The 25,742-nt window shown below is 36.1% G+C and overlaps 1 protein-coding gene across 2 annotated transcripts in view; it reads right to left on the bottom strand.

Annotated features, from left to right (window-relative positions):
- abch1 (ATP-binding cassette, sub-family H, member 1) overlaps positions 1-25,742 on the bottom strand; it is a 34,140-nt gene that overhangs the window by 6,171 nt on the left and 2,227 nt on the right. Inside the window, exons 2-18 of one of the 2 annotated variants that reach the window (XM_059359779.1) lie at positions 24,928-25,076; positions 23,623-23,782; positions 21,516-21,670; positions 18,658-18,765; positions 17,180-17,273; positions 13,625-13,699; positions 12,585-12,765; positions 12,052-12,148; positions 11,801-11,969; positions 10,956-11,056; positions 8,933-9,003; positions 8,570-8,619; positions 7,935-7,991; positions 7,714-7,784; positions 7,509-7,597; positions 5,753-5,856; positions 1,690-1,849 (exon numbers count right to left, since the gene is read on the bottom strand). In XM_059359779.1, coding sequence (XP_059215762.1) covers positions 1,690-1,849; positions 5,753-5,856; positions 7,509-7,597; positions 7,714-7,784; positions 7,935-7,991; positions 8,570-8,619; positions 8,933-9,003; positions 10,956-11,056; positions 11,801-11,969; positions 12,052-12,148; positions 12,585-12,765; positions 13,625-13,699; positions 17,180-17,273; positions 18,658-18,765; positions 21,516-21,670; positions 23,623-23,782; positions 24,928-25,061 — 1,876 coding nt within the window. In that variant the 5' untranslated portion in view covers positions 25,062-25,076. The remainder of the gene's footprint in view (positions 1-1,689; positions 1,850-5,752; positions 5,857-7,508; positions 7,598-7,713; positions 7,785-7,934; positions 7,992-8,569; positions 8,620-8,932; positions 9,004-10,955; positions 11,057-11,800; positions 11,970-12,051; positions 12,149-12,584; positions 12,766-13,624; positions 13,700-17,179; positions 17,274-18,657; positions 18,766-21,515; positions 21,671-23,622; positions 23,783-24,927; positions 25,077-25,742) is intronic. The other variant, XM_059359780.1, reaches the window with a different exon arrangement.

The following is a 25,742-nucleotide window of genomic DNA, read 5'->3' as shown; positions in this document are numbered from 1 at the left end:
AACAAAACAATTCTAACTTATTACTTTAAGATTTTTTTGATAAGTAAGTCCACACATTGCAACACACAGCTGGGCGTGCTCCGATAAGCTGATTGAAGTTGATAAGATGATAAGATGACTGGTTATTGGTTCCATGTTGGCTTTGTTCTGGGGTTTCAATAAAGAATTTTCCCCAAAACACATTTAAAAGTGAGCTTGAAGTTGAATAAAGTTTATAAGTAAGAAGTTTAGGTAAGAAGTTTTTGTCATAAATTCATAATCCAATCACTTTTAAGGAGCTGTCAAAATTGTATTTAAGGCATTTTAAGACCGAAACTTCAGATTTTTTAATTTAAGACTTTTTAAGGCTTTTTAAGGTCCTGCAGAAACTCTGGATGAGAAGTAGAAAGAACTAGAGAACTAGAAATAGACATGATGACAAGAAAAATAACAAGATATGAGGTTCAAAGTTCAATCTTGAAACTTGAAAGCAACTGCCTGGAAAATAGTCTCATGAAAAGGTCTAGATTTTAATTTTTTAAAACACTTAACAGCCATCCTACCAACACTACTAACGACTAACAACTGGGGTCACTGGACCTCAACAATAAATTTCTTTGGTGGAAGTGTTCTTTGGGCTTGTCTAAAAAATGTAAAACCAGTAAAACCATTCAGGCCCAAAGACTAAATATCATACGATAAGAAAATGGCTGTAAAGTAAGGAGCAGAATCAAGTATTTAGTATCTAGGAACTCATAACAAGTTGAATATTAAAGATATGTACACATATACAGTGCAAAAAAAATAAATAGGAAGACATTTAAAAAAATAAAATGTTAAAAATACTGCCTTCAACTATAATAATAAAATTGTCATTTCTCATATCATCACAATGTTAAAATAAGTCATTTTTGTCAAAATTGTTTTTTTTTGCCTAAATCATCTCCTCATGACTCCGGCCACCTATGGTAAAATCGCCTACATCCTCAGTTGATCAGATCATGTGATTTTACCCCTTTAAGATAATGTCCTATGTCAAGAGTGTGACTTAAGTGGATTTATTATGCCTAAGTCAAAATAAAATGTGACTTAGGCAATTTTTGAACATGCCTTTGTGACTTAAGCAAGATATGGTAACACTTTATTTTGAAGGTGTCTACATAAGATTGACATGAGCGTGCCATAAACATGACATGGGATGTGTCATGAACATCAATGACACTTTGAAGTAACATTAATACACATGATACTTGTCATGTCATGTTTCTGACAGGCTTGTGTGACTCTTATGTAGACACCTTCAAAATAAAGTGTTTCCATATCTTGCTTAAGTCACAAAGGCATGTTCAAAAAAATTGCCGAAGTCATTTATTTCTCTTAAGTGACATAATTTACACACAGTGTTATTACTATGCCAATAGCCATCCTTTGTTACATCCTTTTTGAGTGAAATGATCAATAAATGTCATATGTTACACTTTTGGTGAAGTTTTTTGTGTTTCCTGCAAAACTTGAAAAAAATACTTAGGCGATTATTTTAACAGGGTGACGATATGATCTAAAAATGTAAAAGTATTGCCATTAGATAGTTTTCTGAAGTTTGTCCACACCAGATATTCAGACTTTAGACCACTCAGAACAAATGTTGTGGCATTCTGTGTTATCACACTAAATAAAGAAGTCTTTGAAGAATAAAGTTTGAAGGCCTACCGCTGAGGATGAGGTTGGGGTAGAACATGCCCAGGGCGGCCTGGTTGGCGTTCTGCTCGTCGTCGATCGCTGATGAGATGACGAGGCCAAACGAGATGCCGGTGATGCCCTGCAGCACGATCAGAATTATAACCAGAAGCAAGGAGCCTTCAATAGGCATCTGCAGAGAAAGAGAAAGAGAGAGAGAGAGAGAGAGAGAGAGAGAGAGAGAGAGAGAGAGAGAGAGAGAGAGAGAGAGAGAGAGAGAGAGAGAGAGAACATATGAAGCTTATTAACGCCTCATGTTAATGTGAAAGACCATAAATACAAAACATACAATATTAGAACCAACTTCTTTAAAATATCATCTCATTGATGAAAAGGATTCAATATAAAGCTGAAAATTCTGACCATGAACATGACTGATCTATGGACATCCTGAATGTAAGGAGACTGTCAAACATCCTCTAGCAAAGACGAAAAACTGAACTTTAAAAGGAAAAAAGTGGATATTAGCTAACATTGGCTTGCTAACAGCCAACGTGTCCTTTTCTGGTAGACATAGAATGTTAAATTAATCAAATAGTATATGTAATTCTAATAGTTATCTAGAAACAGACATGGCTGTCTAAAAATAAATTCTGTGTCCACTTAAAAGTAAAGATTTTTGGCTTGGGAGCTTATAAAAACTAAGTTCTGGGTTCATTAACTTGTTTGTAGTACATTCTAACACAGTTTTTTTTGCTAATGGATGAATTTGTCGAGGAGGCACCGTCTTTCAATACAAAGTCATGGGAGAGAGTTTGGCTGCTTTATAGACTGTAAAGTGGCCACTCTTACTGTACTTATGTTCTTGTCTTCTATCTGTAGGTTTCAACCATCCCCTAACATCTGACTAAAGGACTGATATTTATCCAGCTGGCCAACACTGAGACTTTCACAGAAATGTTGAGTAATGTTCGTCGTCCTGTAAATTGAATTAAATAAGGCAACACCAGAATAGGCAAGAAGATAAGATCAAGAAGAAAGGAGATAAAGGGAGTGAGACAGAGGCCCACATAGATAGAAACACTTTGATGTTCTGCACTGATCTTTGGCCAAAAATACTACAAGAAATGTCAGTGCTGATTAAGTTTGGTTGTAAATTTTGCAGACGAAGAGGAGTGCAAACAGAGAAGACATGTGAAAGTATTCGAGTCTCAGTAGATTCATGTCTTCTTTTAGAATAGTGGAAAGAAAACATCCAAAACAAACATTTACATGTATAATTTACTGTGTTTGACCCATTTGCGCCTGTAGATTTCTCCTAAATTCACTAAAACGTAACGTTCTATTGCAACATATAATACCATGAACATAGTCTAAACCTCGTCATCTCGGACATCGTTAGAAAGCTCCCACTCTCCTGCACAATGTGTTTTACATGTTCCTTATTGTTGATGCTATGAATTTGATTCAACATTTCATCCTCAAATAGTCATTTCCATTAATAATATAAGAAATCTTTAAGGCTATTTTCTCAAAATTAGTTTTTTTCTCATTCTGAGCCATAAATCTCAACTTCAGCTCCACTTACAGACACCAAACTTTTTTAAAAGGTTTTTACAGAGTGGCAGTCATACCCTGATTTATAGAAAAGTTTTGCTCCTAAAGACATGACGAAAATGGACTTTTTATGGCTTTTGACAGTACTTTCTGATGTATGAAATGATAAAAGGCGATATCCATATTTCCTTCTGTTTAAAACTTTGAATCTAATATATTAACAAAATAAAAATAATAACTTTGACATTTGCTTTATCCAGTGTTTAGATTTATGTCCTGGAAATATAAGCAAATTTGCACAAATGAGTTTACACCTCATTTGCATATCTAAATATGAAATTTCAGAAAACTTGTGATGCAAAAAAATATTGTCTTCATATAAATAACAAACTGGGGAAGTTTCATGATGATATCTATAAGTTTAATAAAATAAAATACCCTATTCACCTGTAGTGTCTCCCTTCAACTGGAGTAGTGTGTGTGTGTGTGTGTTAGTGCACTTGTCCTCAGTGTGTTAAGACACTATCCGTCTCCCCTGACAACGTGCAAAAATAGACCAACAGTCCACATGACTGCTCGGTTGCCACAGCAATCAAGGGCTGTTATTGTGGCGATCCCGCAGTGATCCCTGGATACGGCCAACGCGGGAAGTGATTTATGCAGTGGTGGTCTCTTTGGACTTCGGCACCTTAATTAACACACACACGGACGATCATGCACACACAGCGACAGGCAGAGCACACACCCATAAAATCCTGCACACACACACACACACACACACACACACACACACACACACACACACACACACACACGTATCCTCTTTTTTCTGTATGTCTTCCTGTATTGATTCCATACATGTGTGTATTGAAAATCAATCATGAGCAGAACCCTCGCGGTAAACACGACCCCGCCGACCTTCAAGAGACACTCACACAAGAAGATTTACAGCACATATCCTCCCCTGTATATACGCATTTTTACAGGACAGAATTGAACAATCTTGGGGGGAAAAGGTCAGTTTGAGGGGTTAAAATAGATGATTATGTCACTTGAGTCACCTACAAGTTGACAAGTTGAAAATGACGAAAATGCGGAGGTGTGGAGTCAGAAAGAAGCAAGACCTCTGCAGCTCACTCCTCATCTCTGCTGCAGGCTACAGGCTCAAAACTACATTAGCAACTACCAGCACAACACATCAGAACTGTTGGTGGTAATGTAGGAGTTTAACGAAGAAGTGAAATGCATGCAATATAAAAAGATTTCTCTGTTTATGCTGGTGATATTACAGCAGGTTATTATAGATTATTATATCAGATTATTTAGAAATCCTGACGTTTTTTTAATATGCTCAAAAAGAAACCTATTTTAGTCTATTTAAACTGATAGTCATGCTTGTTTGTTTTTTTATGTGTAATGCTAATGTAGTTAAAGTTTGATCATCTCATCACCTCATTTCTGCTATCTGTATAGCTTGGCTGTGTTTTGTTGAGGGGTTGGAATAAGTTATTATGAATGTGATTACGTGCTGCAGGTAAAGTCGGATATTTGATGATGTAGTAAAAATGCAAATGCCCGCTATATTTGTGACACATTAACCTTCAACTTGTCAAACTCAACACAAACCAAATTATGTCAGTGACCTTTCAAAGGCTTTTAATGAGCCTCTCAGAAAACTGGTTTAACCCTTTCACACACATTTTTTATAACAATAAATCTAGCAAACACAATTTAAAAATATTTTCAGAAATATTAAAGTATCCACACAGTCTACAGTAAATGCTGTCTGAATTTCACAGATATTTTAACTTTTTTTTTTTTTTTTTTTTTTAAATATAAAGCAAAAATCAATGCTTAGGGGAATTTGGAAATGCTATGACTATTCATTTATTTTTATTTATATGGACAATATATATTTCAACTTTTATTCAGCTATTTTTTGCTATTATTATTATTATTATTATTATTTTATTTTGCTTCCATAACATGTCTTCCAGATCAGTAGAAAGAAAACATCCAAAATACATTTTAAGATGTTTATTTTACTACAGTTTGTCTCTGTTGATTTTCTCCTAAATTCAACAAAAGTTACTATTAGATAATGCCTCATTTGCATCATTTGATCCAATGTGCAGGTTTCCCTTGTGGATATTTATCCACAACAGCACGTTTGACACATTCACTAAATTAATTTCCCCTCGGGATAAATAAAGTAATTCTGATTTTGATTTGATTTGATAACAATATGCCTCACTTGCATGTTTAAACATTACATTTTAGAAAACCTTTAACACAATAAATAACATAGGAAGTTTCATGGTGATTTCTGTTAGTTAAAATGTTCTATCCACCTGCATTGTTAAAGCCTTCAATGTGTAAATGGATTGTTTTATATTTTCCTGCTGTTACTCTCTTCCCTGCGGGTCTTATTTTTGCTGCTGCAAAGACCCATTTCCTAATCAATAAAGTTAAATATTATTGGAAGAGTGTGTCTGTCAGTGTATCGGTCTGTTTTATTGCCCGTGTCAGGAGTACAAACCTTAAAGACGAGTAGAATGAAGAGCAGCAGCAGGATGATCTGAACGCTGATGACAAACAGCTGAGAGAAGAGATGAGCCAGCATCGTCTCCATAGAGCTCACACCTGGTGGAGCCGCAAAACAATCATTATTATCATTCAGGTATAAGCTCGTGCCAAAACCCTTTTAAGATATCAGATGTATTGGATTTTCCCTTTTTTGTTTAATAATCAGAGCATTAAAATTTGTAACATACATATATGCACAAAGACTAGTGTCACAGTGTCAAATGGATATAAATGGTAAATGAAGTGCACTTATATAGCACTTTTATCCAAAGCGCTTTACACTACACACTATACTCATTCACCCGTTCACACACACATTCATACTGGTGGCCGAGGCTACCAGGGCACACTGTTGCCACCTGCCACCATTAGGAATTCATTCACACACAGATGAACGCAGCATCGGGAGCAATTTGGGGTTCAGTATTTTGCTCAAGGATACTTCAACATGTAGGCTGCCATGGTCAGGGATCGACCCACCAACCTTCTGATCAGTGGGCGACCGCTCTACCAACTAAGCCACAGTAAAATTATCATTTACACAGAAAGTTAAATAAAGGAAAACGAACATCAAAATACATCCACAGAAACTATTCAATAATTATCTTTTAGTTATGATTTAAAACCTCTATTAAAAACATTACAAAAACATAAATTTAGTTGGTAAACGACTGATTTTTTACTATTATTATTAAATAAATTTGTGTAGAATAAATCCATATTTTATGTCTCTTGTCACATAATTTCCTTTTTTTAAAAGCACTTTGTACTGCATTTCTAACAAAAGGTGCTTATACAAATTAAGTTTATTGTTATTATTAAAATTGTTATTAAGTATCCCAACACTAACCCTGATTCATTCAATGCCATTTAAATCGCAACAGCTGTATTTATTTTTTAGAATTACAAAAACAAAATTTACAGCTTCCTGTTCAGTTATTAATCCAATAATTCATGTTGAGAAAAAAACAAAACAACTCTGACTGTCTTCACATTCCGCTCTGGTCCTGTGGCTCCCCCTACTGGTCACATCTCAAATTACATTAAATATTAAACATCTGTCACAAACACCTTCAGACAAAAGATTTAAATCCATCTATAGATTAAAAGGAAACATACTGTGGCTTTATCGCCCCAAAAAAAGATTCCTAAAACTTCCCAAACAGAACAGTGTTAGAAAATATGCATGTTTAAATGGTGTCTATCATTCATTCAATAAAGTTCTAGATAAGTTGCAGCCTCTAAATCGACTTTTTAGGGAGCTGTACCTTCGCTTGTTTATAAGGGACATAAAACTTAAGTCAGAGTCTAAAAGGAAACCCAGACTTGTAACATCTAAATAGCAAATGGGGTGCACTTATATAGCGCTTTTATCCAAAGCGCTTTACACTACACACTAGGCTCAGTCACCCATTCACACACATTCATACTGGTGGCCGAGGCTACCAGGGCACACTGGTGCCACCTGCCACCATTGGGAATTCATTCACACACCGATGAAGGCAGCATTGTGAGCAATTTGGGGTTCAGTATCTTGCCCAAGGATACTTCAACATGTAGGCTGCCATGGTCAGGGATCGAACCACCAACCTTCCGATCAGTAGGCAACCACTCTACCACCTGAGCCACAGCCGCCCCATCTGCAGGGAAACAATTTTTATTTACAGTGGACATGAGACACAGCTTTTGTGTGAAATCTGTCATCTCACCTGCGACCCAGCACCGGTCCAGAAGCCCCTCCTTCCTCTCCACAACAAAGGAGAGAGCGGTCAGACCCACGGCCAGGTAGAAGGTGATACTGGAGGAGCAGAGAGGAAGAGGAGGAAGAGATCAACATTTCCAGCATCTACTTTAATATACATTTTATAACACAATACAAGAATGAACAAAAAGAGAGTGAAGTGTCAAACTGACCTGAGCACAGCTCCAGGTGTCACAAACGTGGTGAAGTCTGTGTCTAGGCTGCCGTAAATCGGCTCTTCAAACTGCAAACAAAAGGATTAAAAGTGACTTTATAATACATTATTTATTCCTGCATTGCATTTATATAATTAGTTTGGAACCCCTTAAATTGTCAATGCAAAAAAACAGGTTTTAGGCTCATTTATATGTATATATACTTTCTTTTTTTTTACCTTTATTGGCAGTGCCACCATGAACGACATACTGCCCAATTTATTATTCACAAAAGCCTGCAGAGAGAACAGATCAACGGTGTTAACAATCCTTGTAAAACATGGGATAATGATAAAAATAAATATAATTTCAAAATAATATTAATGATAATAATTACAACAATCATTTCCAAAATGATAACAACAACAACAACAACAACAATAATAATAATAATAATAATTATTATTATTATAATAGATAAATGAAATAAGAAAAGGAGGGAAGGGAATACAAAAATAAAGTGTAATAAAATACCCAACAACAATAACAACAACAACTACACCTACAGCAATAAATAATAGTAATAATAAACAGATAAGACATATTGTAAATAAAGCAGCGAACCAGTGTTAATAAAAAGCTTTAAAATATGTTGCTCGGCATACTGGGCTTGGTGATGTGTGAGTGTCAATAGTCGACTAAACAGTTGAACTTGAACTGAAGCATGTGTGTCAGTTTACACAGGAACGCGAGACATCTTGGTATTTCCTGGATGTGTTGAATGATTTCTGATTGAATCTCTGCTTGATGAATGACAACAGCTGAAGATTTGCTCCAGTTGACAACATAAAGAATAAAACATGTTTATTTATACCTGAAAGGCCTCGTGTAGTTTCTTCTGCAGCATAAAGGCAATTTGTCGATCTAAAGAAAACATAAACAGCAGAAAATAACAGCTTCACAGTTTCTCAGAATTAACAGCAAATGAAAGTGATAATGAATACATTTCCACTGGGATTCTTTATATTTTTATGATATTTTTTGGCTATTTTATTACCCACACAACACAAATTAATAAAATATAAAGCAGATGTTAATCATTTTATTCCAAAAAAATACATTATTTATTTCTCAAATATGCCAATATTACAATATAGTTTTCTGGCAAGAAATTTAACAAAGGACACTTCAGTTATAAAACTGCACAAAGGAGTTTACAGAGCGGTTTGCATCTTACTTGTCAGGTCCAGCCAGACGTGTACTGATCCTCCATCAACTATCTCTCTAGAAACCTGCCGCTGGATCATCCTGTGAAAATAAAATCAGGGACATTATCTCAGAAACTACTTGACATTCAGCAACAATGATTACAGCTGGAATGCAAAAATTGCCGTACAAGTAAAAATAAGAAGGATATGATGCTGAAGATGCAGATTTTCTGAAAATCAAATAACTAGATCTGGGAAAAGTTATTTATTTAATTTTGATGCTCTCTATATAGATTTTATATTCATTTTTCTTATGTGGTGCCCAAAATGGCTTTGGTGCTGCAAATAAGCTTTATATTGATAAGAAAACCCCTAATTAAGTACAATACTTGAGTAAATGAACTTAGTTAGTTAGTTAGTTACTTAGAGAAAGGGTTGCATAATGCTGCATTCATGTGGTTTCAGAATAATGTGAAAAATGTTTTCCTTCCTTGGAATGCTCGCTTAACTTGTCTGCCAAAAGTTTGGTACATGAGTTGCAGAGTTGACATAGAATTTATATCACATAGAAACATTGAAGATGAAAGGAAATATTTGTTTAATGGTAACAAGCGTTTTAATGATACAATACAATAATAATAAGTTGCTGTCCATGTAGAAAGACCTTGATAAGTTAGAAAAAGTTATTTATGAGCATTAACCGTGATTACATGTCAGTTTTGGGAATTAATGTGTTGTTCGAACACAATAAAACTCATCTTGGAAGAACTAACAGATGTAGACTTATAAAACCACATTTGGTTCATGCATAATGAGCATATTACTGTCACTGGAGCAGCAGACACGTTTTGTTTTCTTCAGGCAGCTCTGTCACATGAACGGCACATGATTCAGTAGGAGCAAGCTTGATTGGTCGCTGCTAAGCTGTGATTTGCCCAGGTGAGTTAGGGACAGGAAGGACCAGACTGTCTAGCCTCTGGTGCCCTTTACTCCACAGGACTGACTCATCCTCACATGATGACGATGGTGCTGCCTACGTGACAGTTTGTGAGCTTTGATTAATGTATGTCAGAGTCAGTCAGACAGAGAAGAACAACATACTGCACATAACAGAAAAAGTGTTACAGGCAGCTTTAAAAGAGAGTGGGGCCTAAAATCCTTCACGTCTTATATCAAGAAAGAGCCATCTGAGTGATGTGTGTGTGTGTGTGTGTGTGTGTGTGTGTGTGTGTGTGTGTGTGTGTGTGTGTGTGTGTGTGTGTATCATGTTTCTCTGCAGTTGTAATGCACTTTCTGTTAAAGTGTCACTACTGAAAGCAAAAACATAAACAGCCGTCTGTAATCAGCATTGTGTTGCAGGCTGCATGGCTTCAGTCCAAGCTGTGACATGTGACTAGATAAACACAGTCAAATGAGGAAGTAAAAGAAAAACAAAAATAAGGCGCTAAGTTCAGTGTCACCAGAGGAGACAGCAGAGAAACAGAGACACAGGTCAAATCGTGTCAGTCATGTGGAGATACGTCACAAACAGCTCAGACTAAAGAGGCAGATGCAGCTCCTTGTACTTTTATGATTTATCACCTTAAAGAGAGACTTAAAGTTTGCTCTTCCCTGTGTCAAAAATCTGTGTTCATATCGCTTTACATCGCTGCTTTGAAAAGTGTTTGAGTTGTTTTATGAACACTTCTGTTGCTCAAATTTAGACGTCCAAATTGGGAACTTTATTCCTCAGAAGCAACAAGTGACATAAAGTTTCTACTTTACATACTGAACAGTTGTTGTTGTTTTTTGCCAAAAAATGCACCACTGTGAGTGCATAAGACTGTAAGTTCAAAGTTAAAGCAAAGGGCACAACAAAAATAAACATTTGATAGTTTTTTCTCTCTCAAAAATCCACTCTAAACTTTAATTTGTTCTTCCTTGGCCCATGCTACACCCTTCCACCAAGTTTTAAAAAATCAGACCAGTCTTTTTTTCCTGTCATCCTGCTGACAAACAGACAAACCAAGCCAAAAAATGACAATGAAACCCAATCTGTTCCTCTCCTCTCACCTTTTTGTCAGGTAGCTGGTGAAGTTTTTGCCGAAGCCAATGACGCCCCAGTACTCTCCGTTATAGATCCCATTGAAGGCCTCAGTATGGGACAAGGGCACCTGTTGAAAAATAGAATTTTATATAGACTTACAGAGACTTCAAGCAGCTTATAATGATGCTTTAAAGATTTTAATGAAGAATTTGAGATGGTGTAGTGCATGTGAAATGTTTATTGCTGCCGGAGTCAATACTTCAAATGTATAATTGTAATTGCTGAAACAATTAATCTGGAAATGAAATGATCTAATCGAACATGAAGTTAAGTACAAAGTTGATTAATAAAGAACAATTGATAAAATCATACACCATATTTTTAAAATCTTTTTATATCAAGTAAATGCTGACTGGTCAGACTTGCTCCAGAGACATTTTGCTGCACATTTCCAACACTTCTAATGTTGGTTATTGAGCCGCTCCTACATGGTTTATACAGTTTATTGAAATGCTGTGGGTTATGCAGAGAAACAGCATTTCCTTTTTACAGATTTCCTAGAAAATTAAAGCTTTCATGTTTCGTGTTCTGCTGTGAACAGAAGTGAAACTGTGCGTGGGCTTGAATTATATCTCACAACTGAGGGACTTGCTGTTACTTCCTTTATAGAGTGAAACTTTTAAGATGAGCTCCAAACAAACAGAGTTCTGTGCAGTCTGATTGATGCATTAATTGACAATCTGTCATGCAAAAATAAATCTGAATCAGTTTTATGGTAAATGTGTCTGCAAAAAATACAGAGACAACTCACATTTTGTGGTTCTGACACATAAATATAAGAACAGAGGGTGTGTTTACGCCTAATAAATACCTGTTGCACACTGGAGTTGTCCAGAAAGGAGAGCAGTGATTGGCTGTAGGCAGTGGGGGAGGTCTCGTTGTTCACCACAGCGACCTGGATCTCCTTTGGATCTCCTCCGATACATAAACAGATCAGAGAGATCTGGATGACGGGCAGCAAGAACTGGAAACACAACGAGCTGCAGGGGATATGAACATGAAGGTTACAGGTGTCACTTCTGCTAGAATTACTGTATTTTACTATTAAATACTTCAACGTACCCCGGCATTCTCTTCATCCGCACCAGTGTTTTGATCATCAGTGCAGTAATGTTTCTCCACTTGGGCAGAACATGTCTGGCTCGCACCTTCCAGTCCACTGAACACATAAACATGCATAAATACACATTCTTAAAGGTCAATTTATACTTCTTTTTTTTATTTTTAAAAGTTATATATCTATCAACCTGCAAAAACAGGCTGATTTTAAAACTGCATGTCAGCATCTGTATTTCTTCAGATGTCGCTTAATTTATATATATTATATAACTTAAAAGCACTGTATACTTTCTGCTGCTAGGGGTCTCTCAATCAAAACAAAGGACCCTGTTGATGTCGTGCAGCAGCTTGGGATCATGGGAGCTGTTGTCTTCATTGTTAAACAACCACGAATGCTGATGAGAACAATGTTCACAGACGAGTTAAACCCAGATATCTCTGGGTTTGAACATTGTTGGACACAACTCAACAAAATATTTAACATGGATCAGATTAAACCTGGAATAAGACCTGTGCTGCATGTTGCAAACTTGTACCTGTATATTTGGGAATTTCCTCTCCAGCTCCTGGTCCGACTGCGAGAATTGGCTCACTCTCATCCCGCCCGCTCTCAAACGATTGGCTGTTCTCCAGCACCCCGCCCTGCGGACTGGACCCCCGTTTGGAGCCGACCTGGTCTGATGTCTCACAGAGCTGCAGGAAGGCGTGCTCCAGGGTCTGCAGGGACCAGATGACTTATATACAGTATGCATGTTTTATTTAGTTTGTTTATATTTTTAAATTAATAACAAACCTAATTTATACTGTTATTTTGTATTTATTATTTAATATATTATTATTACTGGTATTATTATGTTTTATTATGATATATTAATAATGGTATTAATTATATACAGTATGCATATTATTTTATTTATTTATACATATTTTAATAATAATAATAATAATAATAATTTAATAGTAAACTTAATTTATTTTGTTATTGCATTTATTATTTAATATATAATTATTGGCATTATTATGTTTTATTATGAATATTATGATTATTAATCATTATATTAATTATACACAACATCCATATTTTTTATTTAGTTTAATTATATGTTTCAAATAATAATAAACTTAATTTATATTATATATCTTTATTTATTATTTAATATATAATTTACACAATTTGTTTAATTTAATAATTATTTGCATAATTTCACTATATTTTTTATATATTACTAACAACAATATACAGTATGTTTATTTTTTATTTTTGTTTTACTATAATGTTGTTATTCATATTATTATTATTATTATGATTATTATTATCAACAACAGCAATAATAATATAAAGTATAAATATATATTTTTGTTATATATACATCTGTACTTCTTTTTACTTTTGTTGTTTTGTATTATTGGTCTTTTTTTTTTATCACCATGTATTTTATCCTGCTTTACAAATATATGATAACAAATGATGTGCCGCAGTTTATAAAATGTGTGTTCCCTTTGATAACCTCCCTGCCCTGACTACCAGCTCCTCTGGGCGTCCGTACATCTCATGAGGGTTTGAACGAGGACTCACTGTTGCACTGTGCTGCTTCATGACGGCTTCTGGAGGTCCTTCAGCCAGCAAACGACCGTTCCTCATGAGACCGACCTGGAAAGATAACAGAAGTTTTCTTCCTTTTCAGATCATAACAGATTATGATCCCTGTAAGTAAATCAAAACTAATAATTCTAATTAATCCATGTCTTCTCCCTAAAAAACAACAAAAATAGGCTCATCTAGTCAACATTTCCACAAAGTTCCTGAATAGTTTAAAAACATAACAAAACACACTTATTTGCAAAAGAACAATAACATTTTTGATTTTTTATATTTGTTGTTCTCTCAGTCTTTTTGTCTATGGCTGCTGATGTTAATTCTACCGTTTTTATTATTCTAAAATATAAACAACAAAGGCCTAATCTGCTCCCGGAAATGTTATTTTTTATTATTTTATTATACAATATCTATTTATTAAATATTCTGACCCTCCGTTATCTAATATGAGTTAATGTTCTGTAAATTTCTCCTATCTAGAATGTCCTGATTTGAAAAAATTATGCTGATTCTATTTACCCAAAACAGCTACTAACTTGTTTTTGCTGTGATACATTTATTTTTTTCCATCCTGTGTGTTTGAAAGTCTCCAGCATTCCCATCAAACTCTTATGTCAGAGACGTCATGAACCCAATTTCCAGCTGCTGTGTGATTAAAGTCTTTTCATTGAACACACTGATGAAAGAAAATCCTCGCAGGTCGACCTGACGTACTAAAACTAATTTCTTGGCAGCGTTCTCGCATTGCTCTACTCTATGCAGCTTCACCTGACATACTTCTGTCAAGGTGTAACAGAAATAAAATCAGAGGTCTGGCACCGTGGGATGTTTAGGGACACAGGAACTGATCTTTTTTACCTGAAGTCACCAACAGCAAATATTTTGTCAGAACATCATGCAAAAAACCATCTGATGAAGTTCTTTCTGAGGCCTGTTCCATAAAGCAAGTTTACTCAATAATCCTGGTTTAAATTGGTTATTCCAACGCATTTCCAGCTGATTTGGTACCAGAAAGTAAATTCAACATAGGTTCCCAGGAAGTTAAAGTTAACATAACACTATGTTGAATTTGCTTTATGGAACCAAATCAACTGAAAATGACTCAGAATAACTAAATTAAACACGACTTTATGACAGAGGCCCCAGTTCTCTAAAGCAGACACACACACACACACATGCTTTAACTATAAAATTGCCAATTATAATAATAATTATTTTTGCACCCTTTTTCATTGTCTTTATATACTCTTTGCTAGTTTGCAAAAGCTGATATCAGCAATTTATTAGAAGGCCAGTATTTAAAACCTAAAGCTAAACACCAAATACAATATTTCAGCTTTTTGGATTGGAACAAGTAGACATTTGAAACATTTGTCGATCACAATGTGGTGAAGGATCTCTACACTACATAAGAGAAGTGAAATTTAAGCTCCTGCATTTCTCACATAAGGTTTTTGTTAAACCTGTCTCCCTTTGCATGCTTCCTTAAATTCATTACAAATGCATGTAAAATACACTTAAAGCTAGAGTTTGACACTAGGGGAAATGCTTATTTGCTGTAACATTTTCCTCTGGGAAGTGATTACAGCTGGGGAAAGCCTACAAACTACACTCTTATACACAAAGAAAACAAATGTGACTTGTGTGTGTTCACTATGTGAAGCGGTGGACTTTACATGTAAAGAAGATTAACGCTGAAACAATGACTAAACTCATGGAGCGATTTGATTAATGCTGAGCCAAGCATTAGTCTGACCAGCAGCAAATGTGACGGGGTGTTAAATGAACTGTAAAAATGTGGGTTTATAGTGTTAATGTCCTGTACACTGTGTGAGGCCTTGTTGTTCTCGTATGTCACCATTCAAAACGACTAAAATCCTGCTGAATGTGCAGAAAATAAATCAGAAAAAGCAGACTCCCTCATGACTGTATTTCTTTATCTGAGTCTGCATTACTTCTTCCTTCTCTCTGTTTCTTGACACGTCTGTATTTGTATGTTCGCTGGGTGCAACTCAGACTATGCAAAATTTTGTGCTCAGATTTCAATCAGCTGCTGCAAAAGTCCAAAGTCCAGACCGGAGATTTAATCTATCTCATCATGATTAGACGATAAAAATCATTGTAGATTATAAACATCTTGCAATTCAGTTTTTCTGTTTCTGATATGGTCTAACAGTTACTTATCTGTGTAAACAAACTATAAGAATCTATTTTAGAGAGACTAGACGAGGCTGCCCAAAACAAACTTTCCTGCTCCGCCTGTGTTTATCTTTAAACCAAGACTCGTGGCCACAAATCTTCATGTTTCAGCCTCTTAAGAATATATCTTAAGATTTAAATCATAATTTTTAAATCTCTTTACGGCCTCTCTCCCTGCTATTTTGCTGAGCTCTTGGTACCGTACACACCGCCACGTACTTTGAGATCCTGGCAGAGAGTTCTTGTGGCTCAGCCGAAGGTGAAAGGTGAGAGTTTGCAGTCAGGGGCTTGAGGATTTGTAACGAGCTGCCCGAGGAAATCAAGACGGCTGTTATGTCCTTTAAGTCCCTTCTTAAAACTTTTTTTATTGGAAAGCCTTTGCTGATTATACGATACTTTTTGCCTAATTTTAGCTGTCTTGTAATTCCTATAAATCAGGTTTTTATTTCATTTTATTCCTACACTGTATTGGCTTTTATACACCAAACTGTATGTATCTGATTTGTTGGAAAACCTGATGATTTGTGACTTATCTCCTTTTATTTTGCTGCTTGTGAAGCACTTGCGTATATGGATTTTGAAAAGTGTTAAAATAAAATTATTATTATGTTTTATTGAAGAGCTGGATCATTCCCTTCAACATGTGGGCACTGTAGATTTTAGCAAACTTTTCTCAAACAGGAGCAAATCGTGCATTTGTTAGTAATTACTTTCATTGGCGGATTAATATACATTTGGTGCTCTAGTGAGTATTTACATTGACTGACAACAACAACAAAGCTATTTTAAATAGTTTCTGTACAATAACAGCACTATTTGGCACAGGGGAATAAGACACGTGAGGCTTTAAATACACAGATTTCTTTGTTGGATTTATTAATTGTTTGTTCTTGTTTTTTGGAGGATATGTTGACGCTAAGAAAGCTATAAAATATCACCCGGCTTGTTCTTTACTGGTCTTGTTTCTTTACTTCTTTAACTGGTTCATGGCTTGAAAGACCAAATGATAAACCAAAATCAACTAGTAACTGCAAGCAAACTTTTTGTTTTGTTGGTAAAATGCCAAATACAGAGACAAGGGAGCTTCTATACAAACTCTATAGGAAGTTTTTCCCTCATTTTCTCTCATATACTGTGAGCTCTTGTCCCTCCTGTCAAAACTAATAAACAATACATTTCTTCTAACAAGTTTACACAGTGCAGACATTGTTTGTCTAGGAAACATGAGGACCAGAGACGGTGCTTTGTTCTATTGATTTTACAGCCTGATTCTTGCATGTTCACGCTTAATTTGTCCTTGTGTGTTTGTGTTCATGCATGTATGAACCATCTCACCACGTTGGCTTGCCGGGCCTCCTCGATGTAGTGCGTGGTGATGATGACCGAGACTTTCCCCGTCTTCACGATCTCCACCAGATGCTGCCAGATCCTCGAAAGGAGACCCAAGAAATCAAACACATTACGTAACACCGGGGCAGCATGCTAATGAGAGTTTTCCTAAAATCTCACAGCTTCGCCAGGAGCAGTTTCCATGCCAGCCGTCTGATCAGACGAGGCTTTGTGGTGCTATTACACAATCAGACTGGAGCTGCACTCTGAGGGACAGCAGCATGCTTAAAAAAGGTTTCAAGAACATATGCATGCATTTGTGTGCAGAATTTGCCCATACAAATTATTTCCCAGTTGTCCACCAAGTTTCCAAGTTTGAAACAGGCATCAGACTTGTATTCATCTTTACAGTATATCCACAAAACTTGGTGGAGATGTGTATTAAATGCTGCAAGAAAATGTGTTTGTGCTGGAGTGTGGATTAATTGGAAAAATGAGTTGCCGGCTGTGAAAATTCAAATGCATGCTGCCTTCAAGTTGGAACGCTAACTCTGAAAGTGTGACTCACATTTCATGGCTCACCTGATCATTTGCTCTTCGCAAATACTAGAAACAGCTATCAACGTGTTGTTAAAAGGCTTTGGTTGATAAAATACAACACATCATCTCTCTAACCTCCATGTTGTTTCCACCTCACAAGAACATGAAGAAGGACGACTTTCCAACTCAGGAATCAGTCCGAGGAGTGTGTGAATGCACCACTGGCCTGGACCTAGTTGCATGTATGCAAATGGTGATTTTGATGATTTTGATGAAGAGTTTAAATGTCACAGTCAGAATGTCAGTCTGTTATCTTAAAGGGCTTTACAGGCCACAAGTTTGCAAGAAAAAATAACTCGCTGTTATAACATCATCAGGATCACAGTCATGATCAGATGATCACTCTTGTAGGTGACTGTATCAAAAGGTCAGAGCTGCAGGGGAAACAGCTGTATATTGTCTTTTTTTTGCCTTTTCCAGCAGCCCAGTTGCAAGATTAAATTGTTGGCATTTTAAGTTTCTGCACCCTGCAACCCTTCTTTATTCCCTATTCTTCATCACAAAGCAATGCTTTTTTAAGACCGACCTGTTGGCATCAGTACTGGGTCACAGTGTTAAACACATGGTTAACACTGTGAAATTAAATTCAAATAAAAACTACTTTGGTTTTCTAAAAGATCATGGTTTGGGTTAAAATAAGTATGTTTGTTTAGTAACTTGCTGTTGAGTTTAACAATCAATGTACTAAATAATTCGACTTCTAGGGCATTTACTTGACAATTAAATTCTGATGGTTTTTACACTGGAATGAATTAAAAGTCTGATGCGTCTCACGAAAGCTTCTGCATATCATAGTATTTGTGGTTTCCAGAAATGTACATGTCTCCTTTTAGTTTCTCATGTTTTGGAAAACTGTGGGGATAAAATCTGTGAGTGTTACATACTTGGATCTGAGCACTGGGTCCACTCCGACTGTCGGCTCGTCCAGGATGAGCAGCTCTGGATTCTGAAGCAGAGCCGCTCCGAGAGACACCCTGCGCCTCTGACCGCCACTGTTACACAGAAAACAAGAAGTGAGAAAACAAAACAAAGAGTTAGATGGCAACAAAGGTGAATTCTTTCCACTCCGTGCATGCCACTCGCTCCTGAAGGAAAAGTAGCAGAGACAAAACCTGCAGGAAGAACCAGACTGGCAACACAAATTGTGCTGGGAGGAAGGGGCTTCTGAACAAACTGATGGCTTAACATGACACACGGTGTGGTTATTCATACCAGGAATGACTTTCATGTTATGCATAGTGAACAGTTTCGACATATGTGTGTCATGTAAGGCGACAAGTGAAACAAGGCTTGTTTAATGATCTTTAAACAATAGATTTTAAAGGCGAGCTAATGCAAACAAACATTAATTTTGACTTTCTGATTAGTGAAAAACATAAAAAATATAAATATACATGTTCATTTTCTTTAATATGTCTACTTGATGATGTTTTTCCTAATGACTCATTTTCATATTTAAATATATTATTTCAGAAATACTATGCAATACTATCTTTGCAACAGTGTCAGTAGTTAGTTTAGTTTAGGTAGTAAGTTACTTACTAAAGTTACTTTATATATATATATATATATATATATATATATATATATTATAGATTAATGTGTTACTTTACTTTTGCATTACTTCCACTATAATAACAGCAGGAATAAAAACTAACCAAAGCACAGAAGCTAAAAATGTATATAGTTCATTAAAATCCACAGGGTTTGTCCTTTTTTAAATAAAAAAAAAGATATATGTTCAGATACATTGTGGGACATCATTTGACTCCAAAATGTCACCTGTAAATGAATACAAATTAGCACATATGTAATGAGATGTGATTTGCATATTTAAACACTAAATATCTGGACATTTTTTATACAAAAATGTCTTAATGTAAGTAATCAACTGGGAACATTTCACAGTGATATTTATAGGTAAAATGTTTCTGTCTCACCCCTAATAACACAAATTATTTTCACAGTGAATCCTCTTGAGCACAAAGTTTCAGCTCAGTAACATGACAGTGTGTTACACTACAGATGACATAAATATTACATGAACTGCTAATGAAAGCAGGTCCGAGGGGCCTCTTTGGGAACAGAAGGGTCTTTGTAACGAATCAGGGATGTGAATCAAGAGCTGTAACATGAGACGCTGAATATTCCTCCTACAATAACTGCAGAAAATAAAAAGCGCCATAAAGTAATCTACTGCTTTGAGAGATTGCGAGAACATTTTCTCTCTCATCTTACAGCAGTCTGGTTTCACATAAAGTCTTATTTCCAAAAATAACTTCAGAGAAGAGATCCAACAGAAATATTTTGGTGAAATGCCAAATACTCTATTTTTAATTTGTATCGCTTGATTGTTTCCTTTTATGGCTTGAGAAAAAAGGCCGGCAGTTACAGGAAAACAAGGCTCTGCAGATAAGAACGTGCATTTAGCATGACAATAAACATGAGCTGCAAACAAGAAGTGCTTTACTTTGGTAAAAAAAAAAAAAAGAAGATATATACGTATATATATATATATAAAGTTTAAAAACTTTTTGAGACTTTAGGGCACAAAGATACTTATTTAAAGCATAAGAACTGCATGACACATACATTATTGTCTCTAAAATGAAACTTTTAAGGACTCTGTAGACCTTTTACTTGATGGCTAAAAAAAACATGAATACAGTGTTGCTAGACACTTCACAAGACCTGAAAATAATTTCTCCTCCAGAGTCCAAACATTAAAAAGTATGTTTTTTAAAAAGTGTGCCATGTATCGTAATAAACTTAATGCTTTTTATTTGCACTTTGTTGCAGCAGAGACCTATGAACTATAATGCAAATTTTAAAAAGCATCTTGGATTTTCTGTAAATGTTATATATAACTACTCTGTTGCTAGAATCACATTGAATTTGGTAAATAGTGCATTATGACTTGTTTAAGACTCAAAACTCAAAGTTTAGGCCATGGGACTCGAGTGCCGAGACTTACTTGTTACTTGCAAACTAATGTTCTGGTTTTCTGCTTTTTTTATTAGAATTGGAGGGTAAAAATGATTTTGGGTGGCTTGTGAAAATTTGGGCCACTTTTTGTGTCATTTTGGCAGTTCTCCTTAATAAAAAGTTTGACAAACACCTGTGAATAGGTCACTTCTCTTCTTTTGTTGGGGTAAAATGTTACTTCTGTATTTGCGACCCAGCTTCCTTTGTGTTATTTTAAAGACAAACATTCAGCTACAGACTTAAAAAAACAAGCATCACTTTATAACAGCACACACTAACTCACTTAATACTTTGATTGAGCTTCTTGGCGTCAGTCAACAGTAATTGTATGGTGAGAATATTTAGCAAAGCGAATGATAAATGTGTTGCTCTCTTGTTTCCTCATCAGACAAAGTCCTAATGTTTTATAGTCAGAGGGTTTTTAACAACCTGTGGAGGAGCCAGGGATTATGTTTGTCTGAGTGTGCACTTAAATTTGGATAATTCAGGGTTCAAAGTCCACAGGTATCTGTTGACTTCACCTCATAAACTGTCTGTATCTGAGGATATACAGCATTTGGCTTCAGTTCATCACACATAAACACACCCTGAATCTAACATCTACATAAATCATGTAGCCTGTGATCATTTAGCTAAAAGTTTAAAATGACCTGCTGCAAATAACTGCATAAAAAGACTAAATCTTTATTAGTGTGCAGTTATTTTTTTTCACAATAAAGGGACAACAGTGCATCATTTAAAGGACAGGTTTTCTTACCTGAGATTTCGGACCAGGCTGCTCTTCTGAGGTAGATCCAAGAAGTCTATGAGGAAATTCATGCGTGCCTGTGTTTCCTTTGATGTCAGGCCGTGGATTCGGCCGAAGAAGGTCAGGGTGTCACCGATGGTGAACTCGCTGTACAGCGCCAGCTCCTGTGCAATACAAAGTCAGATTAAGATAAAAAATTTGGGCAAATCTCAACATGTGTTGCTCAGAGTAATCCAAGAAAAGAAGCCAACCCTATCAAATGTTAAAAGTAAACACAAGCAGCGGCACAAAAAAATAATATCTGATTGGCACTGTAGGGATTATTGGTTTGTAAATTGTATTTTTGATAAATATTGATTTAAATGTTATGGAGAAGGTGTAGGGTCATAAGTGTATACTTCTTCTGATTCCTTTAAGGACATTTATATTTATGTTGTTATGATGATTTGAATATTAACAGTTGGCTAAATGTTTACAGGTAATTCTATTTGTTCTTCTGACTTTTAATATTCTAACTCATTTATTACGTGTGAAAAAGTAAAAAAAGTTAAAGAAATACAAGAACTTTACCTTAATAAAATACTCCAATTGGTAAAACTTTATTGATTACATAATCCCTTAAGGAGAGTAAAAATCTGAGCAAGTATTCATTTTCCGATACTCCGATACATGCTACAGACACATTTCAATCAGGACGAAAAAAGTATTTAAACCTACATCAAGCCTTGGTCTTATGAGATCTTTCCCATTGTTCTTTTACTGATTAAACAAAACTAAATGTTCTAAAAATGTATCACTTAATTCTTGGTTTAACCTGCTGCACAGACTAAATTTTGCAAATATACCACTTTTGACTTTTCTTAGCACTTCCATCACTGAAAGGATTACTGCGCTGATTTGTTGTAATAATCCTGCAGGATTAAAAGCTTAAATACACATTTTTCTGTAACAACAATAGGATATATTATATTTTGGTTGCCTCTGTGACTCCAAACATATCCATCAATTTCCCTTTACAGTAACATCAGACGATAAGTTCACGACAGCAGCACAGCAGTTCCACCCTTGGGAACAGGCAAGGTGTCACATTTCCTCCTCTGTGGGTCACAGATCACTTCCTTATCAGGGCTGAATGTGATGCTAAGAGCCACACACACTTGGAGGGACACATGCCGTGTGAGTTATCGACCTCATCAGGTATCCAGTCTGACAGTAATGGGACACACTCAGGTACAGGTCACCAGCTGCAGCTGAAGCTAAATTAAAGAAGCCCCTGAGTAGGGCACTTACATGAGGAGCTGAGTGACGGAGTAATTTGACATAAAGCTGCCAAGAATTGGACTTGGAATCTGCAGGTTTTAAAAAAGCAGAAATTAAGCCTATTTAAGACCTTAGTGACTCTCCAGAGAGAGAGAGAGAAAGCTTTCTGGCTGAGAGTAACAACAACAGAAAGTCTATCTACAAAAAAAAATGACCTCATGATGTTAAGGAATGCCACAAATTCATGCAATCTTGAATTTGCATGAATTTGTGGCTTTTTCAAATATTTTGTTCTCTTAAAAACTACCAGAGACAAGAAAAAAAGAATGAGCCAGAGCTTATAACTGGAGAACTGTAGGGAAAAATGCAGGTATGACGCTTCATCTGCAAGGTAACATCTTGTGGTTTCTGATGACATGCTCATATTTTTGGTGAACAGTGAACTAAATGCACAATTTTGCAACTGCTGCATGAATTTGAAACACATGGAGTTGCATCGTGAGCATTAAACCAAACAAAAGAAAAGAATGTTAATTGGTTCATATACTGGGAGTGTGAACTTTATTCAAAATTTTAATGATGGACATGAACTATATTCATTTAAATCAGTGTGCACTGAACTTTGCACTCGCTCCTGAGAAGTGTGAATGTGCACAACACTGCTGAAAACATTTGCATTGCAGGAATAGAAGCTTGCACGGACTTCATCAACATTAAGTTAAGGGCAAGTCATTTTTATTCAGATACGGCGAGTAGACAGCCAGCTCGCTCTGTCGTATCCATGCATGCATGCAACATGCAGCCGGATCAAGCAGAATCAAAATCTGAAAGATACATTTTAAGAAGTGTTGTTTACCTGCGGCATGTACCCGACCTTCTTCCCTGGCACGTCATGACCAGGGAATGCTGGTGGCTTCCCCAACACGGTGATGCGACCCCGCGAGATTTTCAGAGTTCCCACGATGCATTTCAGAAGCGTGGTCTTCCCACATCCACTGGGACCCAAAAGGCCGTAACTGCAACACAAGAAACGGAGCATTTCAGATAAAATAAGACAAGCTTACATCTAATAAAGTAGATTTTTCATGTTTCTCATCATTTTCCAGAGTGAATTGTGTACAGCTTTATCCACTGCATTGTTTTATGTGATAAACATGCTGTCACAGCTCTAACAAGTACATTCAGTCTTTACAGATGTGAACTCAAACAAAAGTAGTTAAACAAACTTTAGTTTCTGTTCACATGCAGTGAAGGAGTTCCTTAAAGAGTTCCTCATCAGTATATTTAGAAAGGGAAGTAGATACTGTCTGTGTAAGCACCTAAAGATAACCAGATGACTATGTTAGATAAAGGAAACAGCACCTGCAGGCAGCGTAACACCTACAGGGAGTCATTTGTAAATGACTGTCAAACAAAAGAAAACAACCCGCAAGTTTTACATACCATGAGAACAGGTTATTTTCTACTTTTCCCTGAATATCTCACTCAAGAAGCAGAAATAACTCTAATATCTCTTATCATTTGGTTGTTTACATTTTACAGCTGGAGCTGAAAGAAAACTTTAATTTATCATTAGTCTGATAAGTGTTCAAAGAATTAAAGAGTTATTCTGTGTTCTGTGAAATAATTAATTCTTTAATGTGTGATTGTTGGGCCGAAATCTGTCAAAATAGCAGAGTTTAAGAAAGAAACCTTGTCCTTGTCTTGTCTGAAACAGTCTTTTTATTATATTATGGCATTTTGACATCTGTTTCCAGAACACGCCTGCTGACTGGGAAAACAGGAATTAGTCTATTAGTTGCACCTGTTTTGTGCTATAAGGGAGAAGGTGGAGATGTAAATTACAACTTTCAGTATATCTGAGAAAAGGTGGGAGTGGTTAGTGTTAGAATTATTCAGTACTTCTGCTTTCTCTCTCTCTTGGCTTCTGCAAATCTAGTTTTGTCTCTTTTATGTCGATAATGTCTCATTACTGTTTTTCCTTGTGAGATCCCCACTGTGATAAGTTATTGGTCTTAATTGACCAAACTGATTAAAAAGTTTTCCTGTGAGGTTGAGTTTAGTTTTGACAAATATATAAACGGATAAATGTCTAATCAATCTATGGAAACAGTCTGAAATCACATCCCTGATTTGGTTCGAGTCAGTGCTGTCCACTCACATGTGTCCCTGCGGTACAGTCAGGTTGAGGTTCTTGAGGACCTTCAGTTTACCGTATGACCGGCAAACATCTTGGCACTGGATCGCAGAACCGTCCTGTCCAGCAGGCAGAGCAGCCTCCAAATCAGCCTTCATATTTCCCTCCTTCTGCTGAGAGAGGACAACACTTTGTTAAACAGCAGCAAAAGTCTTCATGACTGTTTGTCTGCAGATTTCACCAAATAAAACAGAGAAAATGTAATGAAAGGATGAAAGACCTCACAAGGCACTTTTATATCAAAGCACAGGACAACAATATCCCGAGATGGTGCACAGACATTATGAAGGCTTGTCTGTTGAGCTGCATTTCAGAGCTGATTCTGGGCTTTTGCAGGTCGGTAAAGCAGTTCAAGGTTAAAAAGTGTACTTTTTCTGCCACTGAACATGAAATGCTGTTTGCTGGAATGAAAAAAATGTATTTCAGTACATCATATACTCCTCCTCCAAAAAGGAAGGTTTTATATGAGAAAACATCAGTTAATATATATATCACAGATTTTTAAACCAAAGACAACTGAGGGACTGACGAAAGAAAATACTGTTATTGCATTTTCTCATCCTTATGTTTCTGAAGCCTTTCTGCCATCTTTTAATTTGCTATCCCACTTCAAATATCACTTATAAGAAGGAACAATGTTATCTCATCTCCCGTTTGTATTTCGACTAATGCCACACAGTGTTTGCACATGATTTTCCCAAAGGTCATATCACACACACATTTACCTCAGCCAGAGGAAAAGTTTGTTTTATTGACCACTGGGCATTTTTCTTACAAGT

Source organism: Centropristis striata, chromosome 20 (genome assembly GCF_030273125.1).
Source record: "Centropristis striata isolate RG_2023a ecotype Rhode Island chromosome 20, C.striata_1.0, whole genome shotgun sequence".
In the NCBI taxonomy this organism is placed as follows: Eukaryota; Metazoa; Chordata; class Actinopteri; order Perciformes; family Serranidae; genus Centropristis; species Centropristis striata.
Note: the sequence above shows the minus strand (reverse complement) of the source record. Positions and strands in the feature narration are given on the sequence as shown.